At 50.6% G+C, this 24,735-nt stretch overlaps 2 protein-coding genes across 3 annotated transcripts in view; one reads left to right on the forward strand and one right to left on the reverse strand.

Moving 5' to 3' along the window:
• Positions 1–372: 372 nt before the first annotated feature.
• LOC122372266 (E3 ubiquitin-protein ligase TRIP12-like) lies at positions 373–20,862 on the reverse strand. 2 transcript variants are annotated; one of them, XM_043349243.1, is made up of 20 exons: positions 19,867–20,862; positions 10,862–11,082; positions 10,354–10,541; positions 9,854–10,042; positions 8,538–8,699; positions 7,651–7,773; positions 7,177–7,335; positions 6,808–6,966; positions 6,277–6,348; positions 5,778–5,981; positions 4,635–4,782; positions 4,309–4,408; positions 3,987–4,105; positions 3,434–3,597; positions 2,734–3,255; positions 2,384–2,575; positions 1,869–2,050; positions 1,071–1,350; positions 694–803; positions 373–501 (listed from the first exon to the last, which is right to left on the reverse strand). In XM_043349243.1, the coding sequence occupies exons 1-20, from the start codon at positions 19,896–19,898 to the stop codon at positions 429–431; spliced, it is 3,399 nt and encodes a 1,132-aa protein (XP_043205178.1). In that variant the 5' UTR covers positions 19,899–20,862; the 3' UTR covers positions 373–428. The 2 variants fall into 2 exon arrangements, with proteins under 2 accessions (XP_043205178.1, XP_043205177.1); XM_043349242.1 differs by lacking the exon at positions 19,867–20,862 and adding an exon at positions 16,333–16,423.
• A 1,775-nt stretch (positions 20,863–22,637) lies between these two features.
• LOC122372267 (partitioning defective 3 homolog B-like) overlaps positions 22,638–24,735 on the forward strand; it is a 34,886-nt gene continuing 32,788 nt past the window's right edge. The window contains exons 1-2 of the mRNA XM_043349244.1: positions 22,638–22,727; positions 23,037–23,293. Of these exons, the coding sequence (XP_043205179.1) occupies positions 23,102–23,293 (192 nt within the window). The 5' untranslated portion in view covers positions 22,638–22,727; positions 23,037–23,101. The remainder of the gene's footprint in view (positions 22,728–23,036; positions 23,294–24,735) is intronic.

Here is a 24,735-nt window from a genome sequence, read left to right on the forward strand (position 1 = left end):
GCTATCGTATCCATCCGTTATTCGTTTAACAAATCGATATTTATTTTGAGGCAGCTGCACCGTGCTTGAAAATATTCGACTTATTGGTTACGTAACAGAATTAAATTGCAAATGCAACTAATAAATATGAAAGCGGTTCACTGAGAGGCTATGTCTCTTCATGGTAAGCGACAGCGTGCGGCCACCTGCACATCGGAGCAGACCTGCGCGTAGAACTCCAGCGTGGGTCCCAGTCCGGAGCCGGGCTCGTCGCGGTACTGGAGTTCCAGCAGCGCCGGCGAGCCGGCCAGCTCTGAGAGCAGCGTCTCGGCCTGTCGGGCCGGCTGGCGGCGGCTGACAGTGCGCGCGGCGCCGCTCCAGCCGCGGGGCCAGCAGCCGCCGCTCGGAGCCGGAGCCGGCCGCAGACGGCACCACCTCCAGGAGGCGGCTCAGAGCCCGGTCCCGCTCGAACGTGGCCGAGAAGACAGCTGGCGCCGCACCGCGAACGGGAGCAGGAACGGGCTGGCGGCACAGCGGACACTGGTCAGAACATCACTGGTCATGAGAGACGGCATGGCTGTGAAACTGACAGCCTGAGCGTAACTCCCGATTGTGTAGCTCGAAATCCGCAGGCATGTATTACAAAATAGAACGGGACCGCACAGAAAGGCTCGAGAGGCTATGAAGCTCAGCTCAGCCATTCTGACCACTTACCAAGTCAGTCCCAGTTGCAGAATCCAGGGTGGTGTGCTTCCCGCCATCAGAATCAGCGGGTCAAACAGCTGCCGCTCAGCCTTGGCAGTCAGCTGAGCGTTTACAAACACCTGAAGGCAAGCGTGATATCAGCATGTGCATATATCGTGCAGTGAGGAGCGCTGCTTAGTCGGCAGTACTGCAAAATAGGCCATTATAAAACAAAGAAAAAGGACTGTTAAGTGTTTGGTCAAGTCAATTATTGATTGGCTTACGCAAACTGCAAAGCGGTGCGTTTTATGACGCTGTCTGATCACGAGGCTCCGACGGCAGGACCTCGACGATCCCTTATCATAATTATCATGGACCATGACGACCATGAGCTAACCACGACCGACCTGATCGCCGAGCAGCGGCGGGCTGGCCACCAGCTGGTAGAGGCCGCCGTAGTGGCGACTCAGGCAGTGCAGCAGACGGAGGAGGTTGACGGTCGCCAGGCTGGGGTCGGCCACGGTGACCGACTCGGGAAGCTGTGGTTTCAGACCGGCCACCAGAGGACAGTCGGGGACGGGAGTGGAGCCGGTGGCCCACAGCGACTCGCCGCCGGACGCCGGACGGGTCTCCTGGCGCCGACTGCTGCTGGAGTTTCCACCGTTACTGCTGGAGATCGGAGCCTGTCTGGAAACGCACGAAGCACGCAAGGATGATAAACAAACGCTTAGGTATAGCGATTAGCTCGTGTTTAATCGATGCACCCTGAATCCAGCTAATAGTAAAAACAAAGAAATGTCCATGGCAGAAAGCACCGTTCCGTGCTTCTATCCTCAGGATACTGAAATCCTTCTCCCCCACGCCGCAACCCCATTCCGGGCTGAACAGGCACCTTTATCTCATGCGGGCTGCTCCCTTGGAGCAGCACCGCTGCTCCCGAGGGAGCGCACCTCGTAGCCGGGTGCAGAGAGTGCTTGTGGGGCTGGTCGGCCTGTCCATTCGGACGGGCTCAGCCCCGGCGACTTTCTAGGGTGTCTGCCCAGACCAATGTCTCCCCCTAATTCCTATCATCTTTCCGGCTCTGCAATGGTCTTGTCAGACCGAAAGGGCCTAACCCAACAAAACAAACAAACAAACATGGCAGAAAGAGACGTGTGCTGCATCAAAGTTAGGCTCACACTAACAGAAGCCCAGACTCCGCGCACCTGTAGTAGATAGTGTGCGTCTTCTGGAAGAGCTGCGAGGCGCTCACGTCCCCGTCTTCCTCCTGTGAGCGCGGTCCGTACTGCTCTACCGCCTGGAAGACGGTGATGTCATAGGGCAGCGGTCGGCCGCCCATCAGGAACTGCAGACGGTGCGTCCCGCTGTGGCTGAGGCTGGCCGCCACCTGGCGAAACGCACATCATGGAGAAGCGTCAGAACGGAACAGAGTACGGAACAGGGTCAAATTGAAACAATCGGCCGATGTAGCAGACCGAAGTCGTCGTTTTAAGTGCTTGTCACATTCCCAGTATGTCGCATTAAAAGCTATACTATTTTACTTTTGCCAGCATCACTCAACTTTGTCAATGGCAGCAAAAACGCCCCCAAGGTAACAATGGTTCATTGTGAGGCATACAGGTCCGGTCCAGGGCCGTCTCTCTCAACGCCCCCTGGCGCTCGATCGTTCAGCGAACTGACTAAGCCCACCACCCACTCAGGGCGTCCTCAGTCAACGTACCAAAGCGTCCTCGACGTCCTCGTCCGAGCCACTATCGTCCGACCAGCGGCCGGTGCGGGACGAGCTGCGCCCATAGCCGCGGATCACCAGGTAACGCTCGATGGCTTGCAGCGGGGCCAGAGGGTCCACCTTAACGGGCCCGTGCCGCCACTGGCGCAGAGCGCCGCCGTCCGGCGCGCGGCGCAGCTCCACCTGCCAACGGGAGGGTGTGATGAACTTCAGATTAAAAGAACGACGCTCCTGGCGTATTATGGGTGAAATGTGAATTGTGCTTGTGTACGCTTCCGTTTGAGTCAAATTTAGCACGACATGGCTGGAACTTGGCAGGCCTACCTTCTATTGCCGCTAACCTTGAGCTGATGCTCGGTGAAGTAGCGCAGCGCTCCGTGGCCAGACACTCCGTCAGTGACGTCGTACGACTTCACCGGCAGCTGCTCCTGCTGGGCCACGCAGGCGTTCAGCTTGGTCACCAGCGCCGCCAGCGGTGCGGCCTTCTCCGCCGAGGGCACCCACGCCTGCTGCGGCCGGTCCGCCGCCGGCGCCCCGGCCAGCGCGTGCAGGAAGGCGCGCAGACGGTGTCGGCGCGCGCCGGCCGGCCCGGCGGTCAGCAGCTCGGTCAGCCGCGGCACCAGGCCCGCCTGCAGCAGCTCGAACGGCGACAGGTCGGCGGCCAGTAGCAGGGCGGCCAGCTGCCGCAGCGGGTCGGCCAGGCCGCGGTCCGGCGCCGCCGTCAGCTGCCGCAGCGCGCTCTCCAGCAGCGCCAGAGCGGCGCAGTGGCCGCCGGCCGCCGTGGCCAGGTGCCGCTCCAGGAACAGACGCGCCTGCCGCCGCAGCCAGCTGCGCGCCCGCTCCTCCCGCGCCGCGCCGGCCTCCTATGACCGGAGGGAGTGGGGGTGAGGTAGACACGATGATTTATTTAAGCTTTTATTTGATTTTCAGCAGCTAAATGTAGCAAGATAAGGCGGAGTCTCAGCAACTTTAGTATAAATCAACTAAAGAGCCACCGTAACTAATAAAATAATGATAATCAAGCTTCCGTAGCTGACTCACGGTGAGTGAGTTTCGGTGAGATCCGTGCGGTGAGCTGGAGCTGGCGCGGCCCCACCGAGCCGGACTCAGACTGGCCAGGAGGGAGGTCTGCAGACGACTGGGTGCTTCGGCTCCGCCGACCGAGCGACTGCGGCCACCGGCGGCCAGCGCGCGGGCCGCACCCCCTGTAACGGAGCGCAGGGCATGGTCAGTAACGTAAGATCTGCCTACCTGGTGCTATTGCCAGTAACACCTCGCTGATGCTCGGTCTCAGCTTGCTGCATGCAATCTATGCGTTAGCGGTTGCCGGTTAGGCTGCGTTGAAGCCAGATAAGTATGCCGCCGACTGTTCCGCACGACACCGGAGTATTGCGGCACAGCATCAGAGACTTCAACTACCGGGCCGGGACGGCGCCAGCTGCAGCCAGCGGAAACCGACTCGGTATTGGAGCTCTACCGTCGCTGTGCCGAGCTGGTCAGTAACAAGATTCATGTTCTGAATGCCAGGAAATGTGCTCAACGGGCTTATGAGCATTTTTGTTTAAATATTGAGTATATTCACGAGATCGTTTACCTGTATGTGACGGAGATGCGGACGCGGAGCCGGCGGTCGTCTGGTCAAAGCTGTGTCTCTGACAGCCGAGGGCTCCACGTCGGGAAGACCTCCTCCTCTTCAAGGCGTCTCTCAGACTCCTGCCACAGGCGAAGGCAAATATGAAACTTCATTCGAGTCGACTTGATTCGAAAGCAGGTCATGGAGCAAGCGAAGTGCGAAGCCTGCATTGCACATATGCTTAACGATGCCTTTTACTGAGACAGTGGCATATAAAATTTATTTGTCTTATTTCTGAGTACCGGGGACAGTCAGGCAGTCAGACAGGCCGTCGCCCACTCACAGATCAGCAGTGGTGTCAGCAGTCTGGCCGTTCCCCCTCGGGTCTGTCTCGTCCAGAGGGTCACCGTCCACAGCCAGACGACTGATGTGGTGAAGCACGCCTGAAATAAAACGATCTCGTTATCAAACACCGCACACAGCACCAGAGTGTGTCTGTGGAACACGGCAGCGAGCTCGTTACACTCTTAAGTAAAACCAAAAATGGATATTTATCATGCCGTTTATTAGACAAAATAGCGTTAGCAAGACAGCTTTATGATAAAAATTTCAATGAAGTCAGCTACGAGCCTCAGGATCGCACATATCTAGGCTCAGCTGCGCCCTCACCTTCGCGTCTGAAGTGGCTGGTGCAGAGGTCGGGCAGCTTCTGCATCAGCGTCTCTGCCAGCTGCAGCGCCGGCACGGCCAGCTTCACGTCCGGCGAGGGCAGCAGGCTGGCCAGCTGCACCGACAACTCCTGCATGTTCAGCACGCCCTGCAGACGGGACGCGCAGCGAGCGGTCAGAGGCAACATTGGGACGTCTTTAGACTGCAAATGCGATCGCCTGTTTTCATGATCGTTCAATATAAATGCAAGTGTGGGGTGCCCCTTCCTGGGGACGCCCCTGCCCGTCTCCCACTGGACGCGCCTCTGCGGGCGGCCGCCAGGGGGTCACGCGGCGCAGCGCGGCGGACGGGCCGGGGAGCGAGGGCGCGAGGCAGACGGGGAGAACGGGCGCCGAGCCGAGCGGTAGTCGTGCTGTGCTAATACAAGGCAACAAGGAAACGGCTTGTGACATAACACAAGCGTGCACTATGTCCTACAGCGCATAGGGACAATATAACAATTGGATATATTTACGAAACGTGATAAAGTTCAGCTAATCCTTTGAAGCAAAATTTGCCCCTATTATTTAGCCTGACAGTCTGTTTTAGTGCATCATGTCTATATAATATAATTCTTGTATATAATATAGTTTCTCTTTGTAGCTTCATCCTGCCAAGCGATCAATACCCGGTCTTTCAAAAACTCTGTTGACGCAATTAAGACCCGTGTTGATCAAATGAAGGATAGCCGATTGACTCGCTAAACTGGTGGAGTGCGACAGCAGAAAGAACGTGGACGCGCCGAGCCGTCTGACCCAGTTCTGGCTGGTCCGTGGACAAAAACCGCCCTGTGTCCGAACACAATTGGGCCAGTGGGTCAGACAGATGGCCCACGATCGGCCGACTCTGTTGCACTGTTTGCTGAATTAGTGTCAGCCTGATCAGCTTAATCCCATATCAGGAAGCTGTTCGACAGATCGAATCCATTTGTTATCGACATTAATTAAAAGTAGGCATTCCCTACCAAACGGTGGCATGAATGTTTGAATATGCTTTTGTCTTCAGTGGAATGCTCATTCCCGATCAAGACAGACTGAAGAGTCGTACGCCGCAGAATACTACATATTCGCTGGCTTCCTATAGCTGTTTTTTTTTTTCGCTCACCTGCAGTGTCTCTGGCTCTGCGGCGCTAACGCAGCGCAGGGTGGCGCGGAGACAGACATGGCGCACCGCAGTGCCTGGCGCCGCGCCGTAAACGTCGAGCAGCAGCGGCAGCCAGTCGGCCGGACGGAGCACCGCCGCGCGGGGGTCGGCGGCGGGACGCACACCCCTGGACCCGCCCGGGGCCGCGGACCGGTCCGACTCCGCCTGCGGACAGCCGCGCGTGGTCACAGGGATGGGGACGGATTGAGATCACATCAGACAATTAGATGTAGTTAATAATTGGAAGCTGAATTATGGACTGTGGCAGGTGAAGAGCTAGTAGGTATTTTCATTTGTGGCAGTGTAGAATGGTAAATGATGCTCCTGTTTACGTTATAGCGGCATGAGAACATTAGCCAATAAATTATTAATTGTGGTTGGTTTATTATTCATTTAATTGGAATGACTTATTGTTCACAGGTTATCCAAACATTTATCTTCGGATGCTAAATGAACGAACCTGAGAATTGGAAGCATCTCCTACTGCGTTTGTGCTCGAAATATCCGAACTATCTCTCCACTGAACGGCTTCCTGAAATATGCGGAAACCACGCATTGGATGTGGCCGGCGATAGGGCTTCGCTCAATACGACAGAACAGGGGTTACTAAAACGAACTTGGCAAGGTTAGAAGTTTCTTAGTATGTTTGCTACGTAATTATTATTGAATGGAAACAAATGTACTTATTACTATTAGGTAAAATAAACTTATTAGTGTCAACCTATTTATACGTACTCTATATTAGTAAGATCCTCATAGAGCATTCTAGCGCTAGTAAATGAAGATGCCACGTATCTTCTGATGAGGAAGTCATTAGTAATGTATTTACAGGTGCAGGTGCCAGTGAGCCCTATATACATGCTCGTCAATCTTCGTAAGCTCAATCAGTGCACATAACTCATGATCGAAAAATAACGATATTGTAAACGGTCACAAATGCACCAAACAAAATGCCTGATAATCGACCCGCGACTCTCACGTGGCGACTCACCCTGTCGTAAGAACCGGAGCGCCGAACGGAGACACGTCGGGTGAGCAGCTGGTCGACGTCGAACAGGGCCGCGCTGGGCAGCGGCGGCAGCAGCTCGGAGACCAGACAGACCAGCGAGTACACCTCCTCCGAGTTACGGAACGAGCCCGGGGACACCGGCTGTCGGGTCGGGTGAACGAAAATTTAGTGGCATATCAGCAAAAAAAATTATTTCTACTCTGAATGTAAATAATGTGAAATATCTTATGTGTAATAAACGAAAGGTAAACAGCTTTTTTAGGAATCTCACACAAAATATTTCATTTTATGCAGCAAATCAAATATCTAGGCTTAAACTAAATGTGATGATACGCAGTCACTTGGTCCCACCTGTCCAGTGTCTGTTGTTAGCAGCTTTTTCAGCGTCCCGGCAATGTTCTCTGTGAGGAGCTGCACGGCGATGGGTGGACAGTGGGCGCAGAGGAGGCGGAGCATGCGTGTGACCTCGCAGAAGGTCGAGCTGCCAATCACCGGTGGACTGCCGGCCAGCTGAATCGCGGAGAAGGGGGCGAGCGGGAAGTCAGCATGGGAAACCGTCTAATTTAAATGGCTATATCGCTTGGCGTTTATTTAAGTTTCTAATGTAATCAAAACAAGTAACTTATCATCCTTTCAATGCAGAACTACTAACGAGCAACTTTATCAAGGGGCCCATAAGCATCATTATATCAACTTCCGCTTGAACTACTTTTTAATGTTCGCATTGTCTTAAGAAGATGCATCGTTACCGAAGTATTAGGAAAGATAATACGCTCGTCAAACATGCGCCGGAAGCCTGTACTTCAGAAATAGCTGAGCACTGACCAGCTGTGGGACGTTTTTCACCAGTCCGCTGTCTGCGATTGTCTGCACCCTGATCCGGTCGGCTTTGAACGTTTCAGACAGCCGGCAGAGCACAAGGCAGGCAGCCTCAGCCACCCGGCGGTCCTTGAACGGAGGAAGACGGTGAAAGTTGATTGATGGCGTTATTTAACGACGAACAGCGGACACATTTTAATTGCATCAAATGAGATATGTCCACTTCAATAAAGGAAACCTGGGTGTTTGATCATTCAGAGAACAACATCGATGTCATCCGCAAAATTAGTGATAAAAAATCCCTTTATGATGATACAGCGGCTAGGGAAGCTTATAATTGTATATCTAAGAACAAGAAGTGCGATAACTTTGTTGTTTTTAAAGCCCTAAATACGAATAACAAAATATTGTTCATGGATATTCTAAGAAAACACATCGACTGACTCAGATGACTCACCTGATGGCAGAGTAGGCTGACAGAGCCGGCTGAATTATTTTACTCACCTGGTGACAGAGTCGACTGACTCAGTTGACTCACCTCAGTGACAGTCGACTGGCTCAGTTGACTCACCTCAGTGACAGTCGACGACTCAGTCGAATCACCTGGTGACAGAGTCGACTCACTTGGTGACAGAGTCGACTCACCTGATGACAGAGTCGACTGACGCAGTTGACTCACCCGGTGACAAGTCGACTGACGCAGTTGACTCACCTGGTGACAGAGTCGACTGGCTGAGTAGGCTGACTCAGTTGACATACCTAGTGACAGAGTCAGCTGGCTGAGATGACTCACCTGGTGACAGTCGACGACTCAGTTGATTTACCTGGTGGAAGAATCCACTGACTCAGTTGACGCACCTGATGGCAGTCAACGACTGACTCAGATGACTCACCTGGTGACAGAGTCGGCTGGCGATGGCCGACAGGTGCGGACTGATCAGATGGAACTCGCTGCTGGTCAGGGACAGGCAGCAGCCGGCCGTCACGGACAGCGCCGCACGCTGCGCCTCCGCAGAGAAGAAGTCAAAGAAGGCCAGACAGGAGGTGATACCGCCCTGTGGACAGAGCGTGATACGATACCTATTAGAGTTGCAAAGTTTCCCCTAAAGGCTGCTACCGGCACCGCCCCGCCCCACAAATTTTTTTGGGGATACCGACATGCTACCACGCCCAAAGCAAAAACACCACCAAATTACCGGCATACTAAAAAACCTGCATTGTTGATTCCAGTTTACCCCTACAAGAGATGCCACATTTTCCTCTTAGTGTCCAACGTTTGAATCATATGCTAAGCTAATAATTTTTTTTTGTGCAAAACCAAAAATACCGGCATGCTACCGGCAAGACATGCCAGATACCACAAAAAACCTGCGGTAGTGAAAAATTACCGGCATGCCGGTAATGCGGTAGGGAAACTTTGCAACTCTAATACCTATGTCATGCGGTGTACCACATCAGAAACATCAGTCTGTTAGCAATATTTTCATGGTCTGGCACTAGGCATCTCTGTGTAGCTTATGAGAAATTACACTTCGCTTATAAGCTAAAACTACAACGAATTTCGGCATGCCTAGAGCCGTGTATTAGACTACGCCGCAATACAGCCGAGCGCCGTAAGATAGACTGTACCGCAGTACAGCCGAACGCCGGGAGTTAGACTGTGCCGCAGTACAGCCGAGCGCCGTAAGATAGACTGTGCCGCAATACAGCTAAACGCCGTGAGATAGACTGTGCCGCAGTATAACCGAGCGCCGTGATATAGACTGTGCCGCAGTACAGCCGAGCGCCGTGAGATAGACTGTACCGCAGTACAGCCGAACGCCGTGAGATAGACTGTGCCGCAATACAGCTAAACGCCTGTGGATAGGCTGTGCCGCAGTACAGCTTAACACCGTGACTTAGGCTGTGCCACAGTACGGATAAACGCCTGTGGATAGACTGTGTCGCGTTACAGCCGAGCTCCGTGAGATAGACTGTGCCGCAGTACAGCCGAGCGCCGTGACCGGTGACTGTGCCGCAGTACAGTCGAGCCTCCCTCTCTCCCCCTCCCTCTCTTCCTCCCTTTCCCTCTTCCTCCCTCTCTCCCTCCCTCCCTCTCTCCCTCTCCCTCTCTCCCTCTCTCCCTTTATCTCCCTCTCCCTCTGCCCATCCGTTTCTCCCTCCCTTCTTCTCTTCCTCTCCCTCTCCCTCTCTCCCTCCTTTTGTTTACCGCCTGCAGGACAGCGTTGCCGTGTCTCTTTGTGAGCAGCTCCAGTGCAGCCAGCGCCTGTTCGGCCACCTCCATTGAGGAGATGGCTCGGAGCTGCTGCAGCAGCGCCGGCAGAGCTGCCACAGCGGCCGCTGAGCTGTGCGGCACCAGCTCCAGCAGGTGGGTCAGCGTGCGACACGCCTGTGTGACCTGAGGACGGGATAAGTGAAACATTATATTTCAGATATTGTGAGACGTATATATAGGATTATTACCGTGATCATTGATTGAGGAAGTGCATGTTTTCTGAGGTGATTTCCTTTATGTCATAGATACCAGTCTACATAGATCAGGGTAAACATCAAAGAAATGTTTTTAGGATAGCAAAGTAATGCAACTATGATCAATATTTAAGGTCATTAATTGATGCACAAAGTAGATAAAACCTCTTCCAGCTGAAAATGTATCTTCAGCTCGATTATAAACGTCGCTTGTGTCAAACTCTATCTGATGGTCCGTACCAGGTCGTCGCCGCGGTCTGTCTGTATCAGTCTGGTGATGGGCGGCACGAACTTGCCGGCCGGGAAGGCGCCCAGCGTGTCCTCGGAGGCCATCACCAGGAGCTGACCGAGCTCGACGACCGCCTGCAGCTGCAGCGACTCGTCCTCCGAGCACTGCAGCATCTGCAGCAGCTGGTACATCCTGCAGCCTGCAGCCGGGCCCAGCGCACAGCGGTTAGTACGGTCAGTGCAGCAGGAGGTAAGGGTAAAATGGAAAGCATTTTCAGCGATCGACGGTCTTTGCTAATGCTCAAATGAATTGTTTTACCAAATGACTTTTTATACGTTCTCAGAACATATGGTAGACGGAATCCCACCAAGCTATGAATAGACCGTGTTCGTAAGTATTACATTAGTCAACCCCACACAAATCCGCTCAGAGTAACGGTTCCTTTTCTGAATGACACAGTACAATCGCTCCCTAAAAGCTCTGACGACATATATCTCCCTCCGTGGGCGGGCAGCTCACCTCCTTCTGTGTGGCCGCGGTGCCGGCTGGGACTGGCGGGCGGCGCCAGCTGTTCCAGCAGGTGCTGCGGCACGCCGCGCGCCTGCAGCAGCTCGCGCAGGTGCACCAGCTCGCCCTGCGGCTCGTCGCCGGTAGAGCCGGAGCTGTTGCGACTGCTGGAGCTGGAGCCGGTGGACGGCCAGTCGGGCTTGTCCGAGCCGCCCCGGGAGCCGCGGCGACTGCTGAGGAGGAAGGGAGAGAGGTCAAGTTATGAGGATAGAGGGAGGAGGGTAGATCTAAAAAACAACAACAGATAGTATCTGATAAAGCAAAAAAGTAACTAAACAGGGCTTGTCATAGTAAGCATCGGCAGATTCGGTACACTTTGAGCCTTAATGGTTACCACATTTGTGAAGGGACATTTGGACTGGCACGTTTTAATGGTTCAGCAAAGACGCGGGCTAACGGGAAAATATAAAAAGACAAGCTCCTTCTGCCGCAATCTAAGCCACGCAGACTGTGGCCAAGTAGAAGTGGGGTCAAGGCACGACAGGCCGATTAACTTCTTTGTTTGGCGAAAGGCACAGATGATTGGGTATTGGAGCACTCTGCACTGGAACACCCGGTGGTCATCCGAGCAAAAACCGTCCTGCAGGCCGTCAAGCAAACATACAAAAAGTATCGACTGATCACACTGACTCAGGCGTCAACCGGGCTCAAATGAGCAAAAAATGATATACGAGGGCTATACCTATGTATGTATCAGGAATGTTCGTGCAGCACTTAATCCCTATGATAGAAAAGATACTTTGGCATCTTTATGGCAACTTCTCTCGTCTGTTCTGTTATCATTTGTTGAAAGCATATATTTGTATTTTTGTATTTGTATTTGTACATACGGTCTCCATTGTATGGCTTTTCAGACCGCGATTGATGGTTCATAGCACACTTAGCCTATGATTGTTACAAAAAAGTACATGACGTAATATTCACATGAAATGCAGTAAGGCACACAAATAAAGCTCAGGCAGCATTACATCACACATGGCGACATACACTGACAGGATGGTTCACTCGGTCAACGATCGCTGGTTCCATTGCGCAATTGCACGGTAAGTGAAAAAACGCCTCGCAAATTCTGTGTGGATGCGAGGCAATTGTAACAAGCCCGCGGAAGTGGAGCGCGTTTCTCTGCTGGATATCTCGCGTCGGTGAACTAGCGAGTTCTGCAAGTGACGTGGAGCATACGGGTGGTACATCAGTCGATCCACAAATAAAACATCTCGCTTGCTGATCAAATCATCAATAGTGGGCCATGCAAGCGAACTCAGTAGTGGTGAGACATGTTCCGATTTACGCTTACAAAACACAATACGAGCACAATGATTTATCACTCTTTGAATGCGACGCTTCTGGGTGACACTGCAACCACCCCATACACTCAGACAATACAGAATATGAGGAAAAATCAGTGCCTCTATCAAAAATGCCTTTACCTCCGTTGAAAGTCCACAACAAAATTTCGAGAGCCCGTGGAGAGTTCCATAGCACCGCTGAACAACAAGTGAAACCTGAGGATTCCACGAGAGATTCTCGTCAAGAACTACTCCTAACACCTTTGCTGACGGAGAAGACTGAACGACTGTGTCACTAAAGGTAACAGTGAAATCGGTAAGCAGACGTTGGCGCGTCCTAAAAAGCACAACCTCCGTTTTCTTTGGATTGATTTTAAGACTGTTGTCAACAAACCATGAGTGCGCTTCAGTTAAGGTGCTGGCCACCCGCGCCTTCAGGGTGTCGATGCTCCCACTTGAGTTCGAGTGAAGGAACTGAACGTCGTCCGCATACATGACGACTTCAGCATCACTGACGTACGCTGCAAAGTCGTTGGTGTACAATAGGTACAACACTGGCCCGATCAGGGATCCCTGCACCACTCCGTGAGTAACTGGTACAGCAGTGCCATTGCACACACGCTGTTGTCGACCTCGCAGCCAGTTTTGAAACCAATGCGTGTCTATGCCGTACCAACCAAGCTTTTTGAGGAGGCGGTCATGCGGAACACTATCAAATGCTTTTGAAGTGTCTGCTGTAGTCAAACAAGTAACCAACTTAGAATCTAAGCTTTTGGTGATAAAACTGACGGCGTCCAACAGTGCGGACTCCGTAGAGTGACCAGGGCGAAATCCATGCTGTTGGTTGCTGAGAATGTTGTGATTTAAAAGATACTGCATCAGCTGATTACACACCACTCGTTCAGCTAGCTTAGCTACCGTGGGCAGTATCGATATCGGCCTGTAATTGTTTGGGTCAGACATTGATCCTGATTTTAGGAGCGGCAAGACCTTGGCAATTTTCCAGGCATCAGGCAATATCCCAGAAGTTAAAGAAGCATTGATGATATGCAACAAACTAACTCCGATCACCGGAAAAGTCATTCGGATCATGTGAATGGTGATGCCATCGTCCCCACTAGCCCTTGAATCTGACATTTGTTTCAGCGCCGCGCTCAATTCAGGTAACGTTGCTGGGCTCACGCGGAAAGCTCCGCTCACAACACATCGTGGGCGAGGAGCTTGTGGTGAGCGTCCATCTCTCTGAACCTCCGTCTCAGCAGCTACTCGAGGACCGCAGGTGGCGAAGTGGGCGTTGAGCAGATCTGCGAACTGTGGGTCATCATTTCCCATTGTCGCAGTGTTCTTCTTTGATGATAAGAAGAATTGTTTGATATTCTTCCACATTGAATTGCGCGAGTTTTCCACAGAAGTCGAGAAGAATGACGAACGAGCGTTTTGAAAGTCTTTTTTAACAGCGTTTCTTCTGACTTGAAACTTTGCTTTGTTCCTCGGGGTAGGGTCTCGTTGGTAGATGACGCGAGCTTCGTCTCGAGCGCGCATCGAATCGCGCAATTGCGTGTTATTGTTGAGCCACGGACAGGGTGCGCGTCTTGGTTTTATTTTTACTAGTGGCATATGTTTGTCAATAATGGGTGACCATACCAATAACCATTCCGACCACTTTTCATTCATTCCAGCCACCTCGTAGACGCCGCTCCAATCAGCCGACAGCAGGTCAAGGCAGAGCGCATCCTGGGATAAAAATCGCGTCGAACGGATGACGATCTCAGGCCGCGATCGCTTCTGATGATCAGTTGGTATATGAGCGATGATCAGCTCATGGTCGCTGCAACTGTTTGGGACTACCGTGGCAGTCGCTATGTCATCTGTTGCAGATACCAGAATATGATCGATCAGAGTTCCTGTTCCTGAGGTAGCTTGCTCCGTTAGGCCTGGCCTCGTTGGCTGTGTCACTAATTGCTTCAGGTTTAAGTCATCTAACATTTCCTTGTAATATCCAACCCCAGGCTTCTCTGGGCACAACAAATCTAGGTTCATGTCTCCTAGGACAAACACTTTCCGTCCTGAGCTGTGAAGATATAGCAGTGCAGTTGATCATGAAGGTCATCGGTGGCGGCCACGGGAGCAGCTGGGGGTCGATATACAGCACCAACCACCGATGTCCGTCTGCCGCCAAGACTCACCCACATACTCTCAAGTGGTGAGCCTACTGATGGAACATCCAGCCGTTCTACGCGCAGGTGTGACTTGTAAAGAATACAGATCCCACCGCCTCTCACATTTGAACCATCACGTGCTGGGCGGTCCGCCCTGACTATTTTATAGCCCGGGAAGATAAGGAACCGAGAATCCAGATCCGGCTGCAACCATGTTTCAGTAATGCACAGAATATCTATATCGTTATCTTCAAGCAAAATGTTGACGTCGTCCAATGAAGGTACAAGCGATCGAACATTCAGATGAGCTAGTCACATCACTACAGCAGGTAGCTTTCTGTCTTGTTTTCCACAGACCCTTCGTGGAGCTGAATAAGGCGGTGCGGGTTCGATCTGGTGCTGTCCGATCGGTACCGACTCTAGGCGGTCGCTGACAGCTAATCTAAAAAACCATCAACTTCGCTCAGGATTTCTTGTGACACGTTTCTGGCCCCATCCCGGGTGTACAGGAAGCCAGTCTTATTGATCCCAAAGTGCTCACATGCGCGAAGACGATCTCTCAGGTCTAAGTATCTTGCTCCGTACGTGGCGCAGAGTGCTCCGAGCTGATCGTTTACGAGTCGTGCTGTGTCAGCTGTGTTACGACCTGCATCTCGTCTTTCAACAACGGAGCAGACAACCACGTCGCGTGTGTTGGGCTGCTTCCTCGCCACAGTTATCACGTGAGCGATGCCCTCCATTACATTATCCGCGTCGGAACCGACTATGTCGTTTTCTCCAAAGTGTAGCACGATGTCCACTGCTTCAGCGTTGGTTTTCCGCACAGCTGAAGGAAGCAGGTGACTGACGTCAGCGCTGCTAACTTCTTCGGTTGAAGAAAAGGTCACATTGTCTCCGAAGCGAAATTCTTCTTGTGCTGCAGCACTGATTCGTCGGACATTGCTTCCGCCGATCAGCACGGCTCCACTGGCATGGGCCTTCCGTCTTCTTGCCCGCCTACTCTTGACTGTGATCCACCCGCTCTCTTCACTTTCAGCAGCGTTCTTGGAGTTATTTTCGGACGGTTGGCGTTTTCGGTCATTTTGACTCATACCATTAACCACATGCTGTTCTGCGTCTTCGTGTTGTGTTTTGGTGGCAGCTTCAGTTAAAACCAGGCTGACTTTCACTGGCAGCTGTGTTTTGCCTTGCCTCAAATTCTTGTCATGGAGCACCTCTTCAATGTCCTTGACACGTCTGCCTAATCGCTCAATCTCATCGTTTACGTTGCGAAACATAGCATTCATATCTGACACTAGGACGCTTCCCAGTTCCTGCAATTTCTTGGTAACGCAGCGCTCAACTTCTGCAGCTACCATTGTCTTTAAGTCTGTCATATTTAAATGAAGAGTGCAGTCGGACATCTTTATTCTTGAAATGCCACGGTGATATTACAAATATGGCACAAATATGGCAAATATATGCAATGTCAAGGTTTATAAAGGCATTAAAAATTGTAACACAGGCTAGGAAAGCTAATTGCTATCCAAGATCACGCGAAAGATACGCTCTTCCATTAGTGACGTGCAAACAAACAGCTTCGGAATAAAGAAGCAGGCGACATCGTCCCTCAACTCGTGAGTACAAAGGACGTAGACCTATATCCGTGGAGCGCGGTACCTCTTGATCGCTGACCAGCCTCGATAAATTATTAGATTTACTTAAATCTGTCAGTGTCACAAGAGCAGCCTTGACCACAAATACATCCCTGCTTATCAGCCACATTACCTACGAGTTCTCGGATATCAGCCGTTTACCGTACGTACTCTTCATTTCACCAAATAAGTCCAATTGAATCCAGGCGCTTGAAGATATCACACCTGAACAACCATCATCAAATAACGTCAACACCTCATTGAAAATATGTTTTGAATCACCTGTGACGTTCCGACACCCGCACTCCCAGCTCAGTCGCCTCAGCCCCGCTGCCGTCACTCACCAGCCGCGGCAGCAGCAGGCGCAGCAGCACTGCTGGCACGCCGGTCCCTGACGCTCCATCGACGAGCGCGACCGTCCCACCCCGACCGGCTCCCGGCCACCACTGAGCGCGCTCGACGGAGCCACGCTTATCCTGGGCTCCGTCGGCGTCGACGCGACAAAGGCCGCCGGCGGGGTCAGGCCAGGTCACACGCGCACCCCACGGCTCACAATCGATGGAGGACGCGGCACGGCCTCCAGCCGCCGCGCAGAATGAAACGCGCCGAGTGCGGCCGAGCGACAGAGCGAGCGCCACGTGGGCCACGTGCGCATGGGAGACAGAGACAAGAGGGAGAAGAAGGGTAGACGAGACGGAGACGAAGGAGAGACAAGACGGAGACGAAGGAGAGACGAGACGGAGATGGAGGAGAGAAGAGAACGGGGTGGAACCGGGCATGGAAGAGTGGAAGAATGGAGACGGGAAGGAAATATAGACGACTGACGAGGAAGAGAGAAGATATACCAGCGAGGTGCGTGAACGAGGCGGCATGATATAAGGAAGACGATACGTTTATGGGAAAGAGACCAGCAGGAAAGACGCTGAGACGGATACGGCGAGTGACGAGACGGAGACGTGACGGAAACGAAATGGCGACAAAGACGAAAACCGAACCGGACGCGGAACGAGAATGCAATTGGGACGAAGACAGCACTGGAATGGGAGACAAATGGTGCACAGAAGACACGCAGGCGAAGTCTGGTGGGGACAGAGACGGGCAGCGTAGAAGGCGCGGAGACGTGTAGCATAGACGGGACGCAGCTCGTTGAGATGAAGATAGAAACACAAACGGAGCCGGGACAAACGGGGCTGGGAAAACCTTCCACTGGATGCAGGCATGATTACAAGACACTTCTAAAAGCACGAACCGGGCGATTGGGATGCTGCTCTATCATTGTTCATTACGCCCCGCTTGTCTCTTGACCCAGCCTTACTTCGTATTATCTTGAGGGTGAAATGCAAACACTGTAGCAGGGGTGCGCAGCCGGAACCGGAGCTGGAGCCGCCGCCGGAGCTGGCATATTTTGCCCGGAGCCGGAACCGGAGCCGGAGCCGTGAAACAATATAGCCCGGAGCCGCCCAAAAAGGGGGCGACTCCGGCTCCCTTTTTGAAGAGGAAAAAATTATTTACCTAGTTCGGTTTGACAGTTCAAGGCAATACCTGAAACATATGGTAGTATTCAAAACGTGAAATTAGTCTTGTTATGCAAATACAGAAGCAACGTGCACCAATCCCATCGTCTTTTTTCTTCCACTTGTATTAAATTGCATAGGGGATGTACTGAGCATTGGAGCCGGAGTCGGAGCCGGAGCCGATTTTTTTTTCTCTGGAGCCGGAGCCGGAGTCCGAGCCGTCTGAAATTCCCACGGCTCCGCATCCCTGCACTGTAGAAATTCTCTGAGTCATTTGGGTGAAGTCTGCTGACATTTTAAAGTTTTAGTGTCATTGACAACGGCTGTCAGTTGAATCCCAATATAAGGATAGCATTGGTTAGATAATAAGAGTTCATTTTTCTCAAGGCTCGTAAGTACGTGTGTTTTACTCTGTATTCCAGAGTAAAACTGCAAGATCTGTTCGGTGAACATATACCTAGCACTTCAAACATGTGTACATAGCACGTTCGTGAAAGGTTATAATGCTAGTTATGTCGGTCAGGTCAACAGAACAATAACCGGCTGAGCCCAAAAGAGACCATCGACTTTCCCGAACAGTCTAGTGTGGCACGTGGGTCGTGGCGCCGACCCGTCGTCTGTTGCCAGCCGAGAGGAAGGTGCCGAGAGTGAGAGGACGCCGACGGCCGGGGAGTGACGGGTGTGAGGGTGCGCCGACGATCAACCGTCGCCGAAGCACCATCGCATCAACGAAGGAATCTTGGCTAAAGTGCGTCGGCTACTTCTTCCCCACCTCGGTGGTTGGGATTTTTATGGCTGAGATGTATTGCGTGTAAAACGCAAATTGGATCGCTTTTATAGGCAATGACTTGCGTGATAGACCACTGTTCATATTCTCCTTCGTATCGGTTGAGAGTTAAAGCAATTGAAAGACAATGTGTAATATTTACAGCTTGAGCATCACTTTTAATGCATAATTTTTCACTTTTGCAAGCACTTATTCAAAATAACACTCCTGTGAAGTACGCCATCTGTTTGTCATTATTTTCTTTGGTCACGACAAACTCAAGGTTCGGTCGCGTCCTCGCAATAAATCAGACAAAGCCCACAAGGCCGTGTCGTCAGCGCTGCATCGGTTTCGGAGCGGAGGTCCGATCCCAGGTCTTTGTGTCTTTGTCGGCGTGTGTGTATGTGAGAGATGGTGCGCGGGGCCGAACAGGAGCGAGGATCGATACCTGGACTCGGCCAGACTCAGAGACGCGTGCCAACCGCGGAGGATAACTGAATTGGACCGAAAGCCACCAGTGCTGGAGATGAAGGAAAGTGAAATAAAGAGATTGTCTAAATGGCAGTTGCCAGTGCTGATAACTCACATATCACCATGAATCATAGACGTGTTAGTCGTGTCCTTGTGTTAGGCACCAAATATCCAACTATTCCGTACGCTCAGCTAAACTAATTAATTTCAGTCCACCGGGAGCGATTATAGCGCTCTGGTATCGTTCGAAATCGAGCCTGGAATTGGCGGCGGCTGTGTGAGGACGGTTGGCCAGCCTTGGTCGGACGGTACAGGCGTGTGGGTAGGTATATGAGGCTGAACAGCAGACTGCCGGCCCCCGGTGGAGCCCCGCCGACCTTCGGATGACCTTCCGTCGCGCTCTTGTAGGTATCAATCGTCTCTCCAAACAGAGAGAAAATCACCCGGTGGATGTGTACCATAGGTATTGACATTGTAATCATTCAAGCGTGTGATAATAAGGCAAAAGGACGGCGATTTCCCCGGTCCCTTCATTTCTGAGTCGAACTGAATCGGCAATTCAAGCTATAGGTATAAGTTGTAAGTCAACTTACAACTTGACTCACAACAACTTACAACTTACCTAACTTACAATTAATGCAATTGAGCTATAGTTAACAAAATACAAACCTCAAGCCTTTTTGGACCGAGCAAACGATTTATATAATTAGCTGATGTCAAGGAAACGGTCGATGAAAGCCGTTGTGAAACGTTGTGAAATTTACCAACTGCATTTTTGTTTTAGAATAGTTCGTGGAAGGGCACTGAAGTTTTTAAAACGATACGTTTATAAAGTTGCAACTCTTTCATTAGGCATAAATACCCAAGTTTGGATTATTTGAGAATAGAATGTAAACGTCAGAAAGTGATTTCTGGTTTAAAACGTTGATTTTCAATTCAAATGAAGCATGCACCACCCGACAACCGGACTGTCTGTGAGGACGAACACATCGGCTGACCAAAGCATCAAACTGAGAAAGGTCACAGTCGGTCGGCGAAGTGAAACAGCCATGAGCCACTTTAGCACCTGAAAGTAGGCACACTACCCGTGAATAGCTGCTTACTTATCTCACAGGATGCCTACTTACCTCCTTGAAAACAGGAAGCTGAAGAAAAACATATCGTCGCTATGTCGTCTCTCGCTTGGGTTTCCTTCCTTCCTTCGTTACTTGAATCCCGATAAAACGTCGAGATCCACCAAAAGTGCAGGCAAATTGACCTACAAGGCTGACACCGCGTATATATACCGGCTTTCAACGTTAATATGGCGTTTATGCTAGGACAAGACGATCTCAGTGACGTGAAAAGTCTCTACAGCCGGTAGACTGTTTGACAGCACTTCCACTAACCGCGAACGGCACGTTATCCACAGTTGAGTGGCGCCGTCTGCTAGTTTTTGCAGTAGCCGTGCCACGGGCAGAGGAGCCGGTTTGTGTCCGATACGACCCTGAGTCGACTCTTCTCCACCGAATATCAGATCTCAGTCGAATAACACACCCGTGAACTTCGGCGGGAAACGTTCAAACGTCACTTCTCAGCACACAAATAAACTGGCCAGCTTTGGCACTCGGTATCGGTAGGTAGGTTTAACAAACTCTGTCCCACTCTCAGACCGGAATACTTCTCAGAGGTGCGATGAGCTTCTCCTCGACGTCCCGCGTTGAGCAGCTTCTCTGGGTCCGGTGGTCTCTTGACTCCCTGAGAAGCTCCCAAAACGCAGTGAACGACTGCTCTGGACGCGGCGGCGTTTCTCGGCCGGCACTGTGAGCACTGAGCACTGAGCACTGAGCAGCTGCCTCACTCGGAGCACCGGAGTGTCGACGAGCCGGTGAGCAGATCTCTCCCGGTGAGCAAGCAGGTATATCCCGTGTCGGTGAGCCTCTCTCACGTTCCGGTGAGCAGGTCTCTCCCGGTGAGCAGGTCTCTCCCAGTGAGCAGTTCTCTCACGTGGCGATGAACCTCTCTCCCGTGCTGGTGAGCCTCTCTCACGTTCCGGTGAGCAGGTCTCTCCCGGTGAGCAGGTCCCTCCCGTGCCGCTGGACCTCTCTCTCTCCCGGTCCGGTGAGCGCCGCCGCACTGTCCGCTCTGTCTCCTGGCCGGGTGTGGCGGCTCTCCAGACCGGTCCAAACGTCACAGAGCGGCGCCGGAAGTCAGCCCTTACACCTGACAGCCTTGAGACGACCGGCCGACCGGACGGACGAACGGACGGACGGACGGGCCGGGGCCACCGTCCGGCCGGCCGGAGGAACCGCCAACTGACTCCTCTCCCTCTCCCTCCTCTCTCTCTCTCTCACTCTCTCTCTCTCTCTCTCTCTCTCTCTCTCTCTCTCTCTCTCTCTCTCTCTCTCTCTCTCTCTCTCTCTCTCTCTCTCCCTCCTCTCTCTCTCTCACTCTCTCTCTCTCTCTCTCTCTCTCTCTCTCTCTCTCTCTCTCTCTCTCTCTCTCTCTCTCTCTCTCTCTCTCTCTCTCTCCTCTTTCCATTTAGTGCTAAAACTTATTTCGCGTTTGTTATGAAAGATCACATCGCTGTCACACATAAACCATTCCACCCTACCTATCTTTTGTCATTTAATTATGCCTCCGTAGGTAGTTACATTCAATCCACCGACCTATAAGTGCGTTCCTATTAATTAACGTTTTCTCATTACCTACTCGTACATTCCTTCCTATATTTATTTATTTCGTTACCAACGCTCGCTATCAAACAGTAACGGCCAATCTAGGTGGATAATGACGAGCTTGTTCCGCTTATCAGGTCATTCGCTTATCAGGTACATTAACCATTTCTTAACTGTAGAACGTCCAACATTCAATAATCAATAGGTAGGTATGCACGTTTTCATGTGACATGTCATACCTACCTAGACTTGATACCTACACCGCGAGCGGAAACAGCCTCTGTGACTAATGGTGGGCACATTGACACCATACAGGCCACCGACGGCTGGGCGTGCCATGACATCCACCCAGAGTCCGAACAGCATAGGGACACTAATTAGTCTAATTAGAGACTCCTTGAACAGTTGAATTATTACAGCTTCTTGACAGAACTGCTGAATAATAGTCCACCGATTCACCTAAAAACCGCATCACGTAGTTCCAGAATAAATGACTTATTGACTTGTTGGACTTCCATAAGCTAAAGGATGGCATGTCGCTTCTGCTTCATATCACTGCTCTGCAGTAGGTAGTCTGGTCATTCGATTAACCGGCGCGAAGCCGGGAAGCCGTTTAACTCTCTTTTCCCCCAAGAGCTTCAGAGCAATATCAGGTTAGCAGAGCCAAAACAAGGTCACAACTAACTCCTGCCTAGATTTGCATGACGCCCTACACCTGACTTCCATGAAGGCCGGTAGCTAAATACCTATGCATAGGCTATGACGCACTGACGCAGTCATGTGATTGGCGGATCCAGCCGGACATTTTTTTTTTTTTTGATGGGGGGAGGCAAATGACCGAAATGACCCCTTTCTTTCCAAGCACCGCCATAGGCGGTATGTTAAAACTCGGGTCTTTGGCCCCCCTCCCCTTCGATCCACCAGTACTGCGAAACACAACCTACGATGGTCGGGTCGGTGAGTGGTTCAATAGGCAATCCGTAATGCGTACATTTTCAGTGATCGAGCTTAATTCATGAACAAAGAAAAGCGTATTAAAGTAAATCAAATAAATAGAAAAAGACATTGATATCCGCGCTCAGTTAAACTAGAATGTAGTGAAGCACAAGCCAATGGCTTGCGCATTATAATTTACTGCACGTTTATTAGATTGAATCTAGAGCAATACAGCGTGATTTGACATCTAGCGGACAGCGATTCATATACCGTTTCATTACTGGCCAGCAGATGGCAGCTCGATCAGTACATCGGCGACCACCTGCCGGAGGGGGAATTTCAATGAGCGATGGCCGCCGTGGGAATTTCGGAGAACTTGTGATTCAACCATGAAGGTAAGCTGTTCGACGGTTGTTTGCTTCTCTGTCTGTGAGGAATGATAATTTGGTCGATTTTCTTGTATTAGTGTTGTGACAAGCGAATGAGGCATTTGAAACTGTTTGAGGCGAATGTGGTGGCTTGTGCATTATTATTCAAATCACTGTCATTGTGTGGGTGAGCTCTTCTCGTGCAGCCATACTAGATGCCTTGCATATCATTTAATGGTAAAAGTAAGTCAAAATAAAATCATTCAAGTGAAAGTCAATATTCATAATGCTTGACACGACAACATCACGTCACTGACTTTGAATTTCTTTTTTCAGACCCAGGATCCAATTGGAAGTTAATGCTTTCCATTGTGTGATAAAACTGATTCTGTGGTGTTCAGATGTGGAGAGTGAAAGATGATGATTTTTCACTAAAACCAAAGATAAAACAGTGTGAAAGTGGTAGCTCTACCATGAAAGTGACAGTGTGCTTCAGTGGTGTACGAGTGGTCGTCCCTTGTGGAGATGGAAATGGATCAGTACGGGACCTCATGCTCCAGGCTGCCTCTCGCTACAAAAAGGCAACGGGAAAGGTAAGGCAATCTAACATGCTCAAATGATCAAGCATGATTTGTAGCTGATGTGTCATGGGTTTTCCCCTAATTCAATTCCAGATCAACATTTTGAAGATGAAGACACACCATAATAGGTATATTCATGTTTTTCATAGTCACCTAGTCATATTGCACCATGTTACTCAATTTATATTTGTTGAAGAGCATTGTGTTTTACTACAATTCTGAAAGGGTTGTTAGCTATAAGTCACCTACCTACCAGAACACTTTTCTCTAGAAGGCTGGAGTTTGCATCAAGATAGAGTAGTGGCTGCAAAAAGTTTAGCAACTGTACAAACTGTTACAAGTTCTTAGGTGATAAATGCCTAATTGTCTTATTTGTATGCAGATATAGAAGGCATGTATATTTCATTTACTCACAAGTCACAAGCATGGGTCATTTATGCTGTTATGCTTGTTTATTGTTTTCATCACTAAATGTGCATTTATTTTAAAAGGAAATATTGATTAAAATGTAGTTTTTGTCTTTATTTTTCATTCCTTTATTATTATTTTTCCAACACACTGCATCATGGTCATGGCATTGCAGCATGCTATGGCTGGTCATCATAAGGAAAATGCAGCATGACATTTAAAGGGACCCTCCCACCTTCAAAAAAGTTTATGAATTGGTATGAAAGTGATGTCGCTCGGTTCAGAAAGAGCGAAAACGAATATCTACCAAATTTCACCGAAAAATATTCACCGGTTTTCAAGATATTAGACTTTTACTTTTGTTTACTTTTTTGGGATCTCCGCTGTTTCTAGCGACTTTATTTTAGAAGTGCGGCGTTTGCGGCAGATGTTGCGCGCAAATAACATATACCACCGCGTGCTACAAAACGTTTTAGTCAAGCATTTAAAAATCGTTAGACATCTGCGCTGACGTCACACATTCAGAGGGGTATTCCTAAGCATTAGCCCCTCTGAATCAAAATGCTGCAATTTTGAAATTCAATATTTCCGATTTAAGGCATTTCTCGATGTTGTGAGTGCCGAAACCGGTAATTGTGAGCCAGGGACCCCATTTTGGCTATCTCAACTCAAATATAATGTTAACCCGCGCCCTGCTGGGGGGGGGGGGTGTTTGAACACCCCCCCCTTGTGGTTTTTCGCGAATATCTCAAAAACGGCGGCGCGGAGCGCCGCCGTTTTTGGTACACCTTATCATACATCAATTCTACACATGTTGTGAAAATTTCAGACCAAGGTCATTCAAGGTCAGGTCACCAGGTCACTTGAAGTGACCTCACCTCATAAAAAGTTTCAATGTCTGTCATAGCTACACCGAGTGACCGACCGCTTTGAAACTTTCAGCGATTGCTAAGAGCAATAGCATGTGCGAAATGTATATCTCAGAATTTTGATGTCGATGACCTAAGGTCAGGTCAATTTTGCGACCTCCCCATTATAAGTCAATG

This window comes from Amphibalanus amphitrite, unplaced genomic scaffold (assembly GCF_019059575.1).
Source record: "Amphibalanus amphitrite isolate SeventyFive unplaced genomic scaffold, NRLGWU_Aamphi_draft 001338F_arrow, whole genome shotgun sequence".
Lineage (NCBI taxonomy): Eukaryota > Metazoa > Arthropoda > Thecostraca > Balanomorpha > Balanidae > Amphibalanus > Amphibalanus amphitrite.